The sequence below is a fragment of the Cucurbita moschata genome, unplaced genomic scaffold (assembly GCF_002738365.1).
Source record: "Cucurbita moschata cultivar Rifu unplaced genomic scaffold, Cmos_1.0 Cmo_Scf00041, whole genome shotgun sequence".
Classification (NCBI taxonomy): domain Eukaryota; kingdom Viridiplantae; phylum Streptophyta; class Magnoliopsida; order Cucurbitales; family Cucurbitaceae; genus Cucurbita; species Cucurbita moschata.
In genome coordinates, this window is record NW_019268557.1 from 1,088,980 (window position 1) to 1,091,372 (window position 2,393).

At 35.7% G+C, this 2,393-nt stretch overlaps 1 protein-coding gene across 1 annotated transcript in view; it reads left to right on the plus strand.

Moving 5' to 3' along the window:
• Window positions 1-2,393, plus strand: part of LOC111433218 (homeobox-DDT domain protein RLT1-like) — a 13,210-nt gene that overhangs the window by 1,906 nt on the left and 8,911 nt on the right. The window contains exons 3-4 of the mRNA XM_023070188.1: window positions 962-1,035; window positions 1,930-2,334. Coding sequence (XP_022925956.1) covers window positions 962-1,035; window positions 1,930-2,334 — 479 coding nt within the window. The remainder of the gene's footprint in view (window positions 1-961; window positions 1,036-1,929; window positions 2,335-2,393) is intronic.

The following is a 2,393-nucleotide window of genomic DNA, read 5'->3' on the forward strand; positions in this document are numbered from 1 at the left end:
TTTTTTTTTTTTTTTTTTTTTTTTTTTTTTTTTTTTTTTTTTTATAGTTCAACAATATGCTGGTGAAATATTTGAACCTCTAAACTTTGCTCATGTCCTAAGAAGTCAGACTTCTTATTTGAAGGTTTTTCGGCTGATTAGTTTAGTTACTGGCATTTATAGGATCGAGCCAAGAGATTGAGGGTGGTGTGAGGGGCCATTGTGCCAAACCCAGTTAAAAAGATCAGTGCTATTTTGGCTTACTGGTTTCAGTGTTTTCCTTTAGCTCCTTCTTCTTGTGGTATAAGGTTATTGTGACTGTGAGTATCACTGGCTTGCTAGTGAGACTCCAAGGTGATGTGAAGTGGAACTCTTGGAAAAATTAGTTTTTCAAACGGTCTTTCTTTGTTAGATGGGTTGTTTGTCTGTTTGTTTCTCTCTCCTATTTTTTTCTTTTTTTTGGATAGGAATCATTTGTTGCGGCTTTATCCTTTTTTGTGTTTGGTGTGAGGGGCCTTACAGGAAAGCTCTTGGTGTTAGCTTGGTCCCTATCGCAAAATATAAGAAAAAGATTAGAAGCGTTTTAAATTAGTTAAAAGCACTTATCTCCAGACCTAATGTGATGTAAAGGGTATCCTTATTGACCTTAGTTTTTTTCAAACTTGTATACAGACTACCATCTGATGCTGTAAAGTTGATTTGTGGTTTTCATTTATTTGAACAGAAAAATTTCCATAATTTTTTTTTTCTTTAATGGATAATAACTGCTCGAGAAGAATTACTTGGTTCATTGTACTTGTTTAGTTATATCTCAAAAATCTATTTGTTCTGCATTAGCCATACTCTGTTATGATCACATTTCCTCCTAGAATGTTGTTTTGTTATCTTCTTGAGTATGTCAGTATGACTTGATGCTAAACTCCAGCAGTATTCTTGATGACTAGTATTTTGCTGATCATTTTGTTACTTCTTTGGATTACAGTGGCAGAGCAGCAGAAGCGATCTGGCCATTCGTATGGGGAAAAATACGAACAACGGGATGCTAAATCAAATAAAGTTAGTCTATTTTGTTACTTGAATATGGTGCTTTATTGTACTTTAGCATTTCTACCCAATGATGACATAGTGATTCATCGTGATCTAAACCTTTCCTCATATTTTTTCTATTCTCTCCATCTCATTTATTTTTAACGCTGGTTTTTTTATTTATTTTTATGTATAATGTTTTCTATTGGGCACATCACAAAAAGGGCCCTCACTTCGTTTTTCCTTTGCATTAATCCCCTTGACAGTTGCTTTAGACTGTCTTTATTCTTTAGAACACATTGACAGTTGAAATATATGTTTTTAGCTCCCCTAATTGCTACCGTAGTGAGCCTCTTTGATGAATAAAATTCCAGTACATTTGTGTTTGTTTGTGTGTATATATGATATTTGTTAAGAAAAATGAAGGAATACACATGCAAAAACAATTAGTTCACCTCAAAAGAAGCTTAAATACAGAAAACAGAAACAAATATTGTTATTATAAGAAAGGGCTCTTATTTTACCTGGGATTGTTATAAAACTCCATGGTAGTAACATAAACCCAAAGGAAGTGTTGTAGTCCACACGTTCCATAAAATCTCAACCCACTAAATATTATCAAGCTAAATGATCCGCAAGGTGATAGCAATAGAGGCTGTCCTCCACTGGGCTCTTCCTTTCCCCTTAACAGCAGGGTCGGTCCTCCCTCCTAAACAGCAGGTAAAACACCACCTCCAAACAACTAGACAGGAAATCGTTATAGAAGGTGCAATGAGATGATTGTAATGAATTTTAAATACAATCTGATTATTCTCAAACACAGATGTTACATTTACTTAATATATTTACTATGGAAAAAGATTTCACGTATGCTGTCTAATTCTATTGGTTTATCATGTTGAAATGGATTGAATTCTCATGCAGGTGACTGCAAGGGGATTCACAGAATATCCATTTATGCCAGACCAATCTAATATTAGAGCTGATGCCTATGGTCCAGTTGCCCAACCACATTATCCAGACTCATTAGTTGAGGTTACAGCAGCCAGGACACCGTATTTGCTTGGTCATGAACAGCCGAACAGGAGCCACAATTACCATGGTCAGGTCTCAAGGGTTCGTCTTCTGTCTCAACAGGAGAAACAGGCAGTTACAATTCCATCTCCTGCTGAAGATAGCACGTGTGTCCCTCCAAGGGATTCTTTTGCAAGTATCAGAATGAATTCTCAGTTTACTGAACACCCAATTGTTGGACAAGAAAATTATGTGTTGGCTGATGGGCATGTTTTTCCAGAGGACGTCATGATTAGGATGGAAAGGAAACGCAAGGTGTTCCTAAGTATTCAAAAGATGCTATGGCTTTTTTTTTTTTTTTTTTTTTTTGTGTG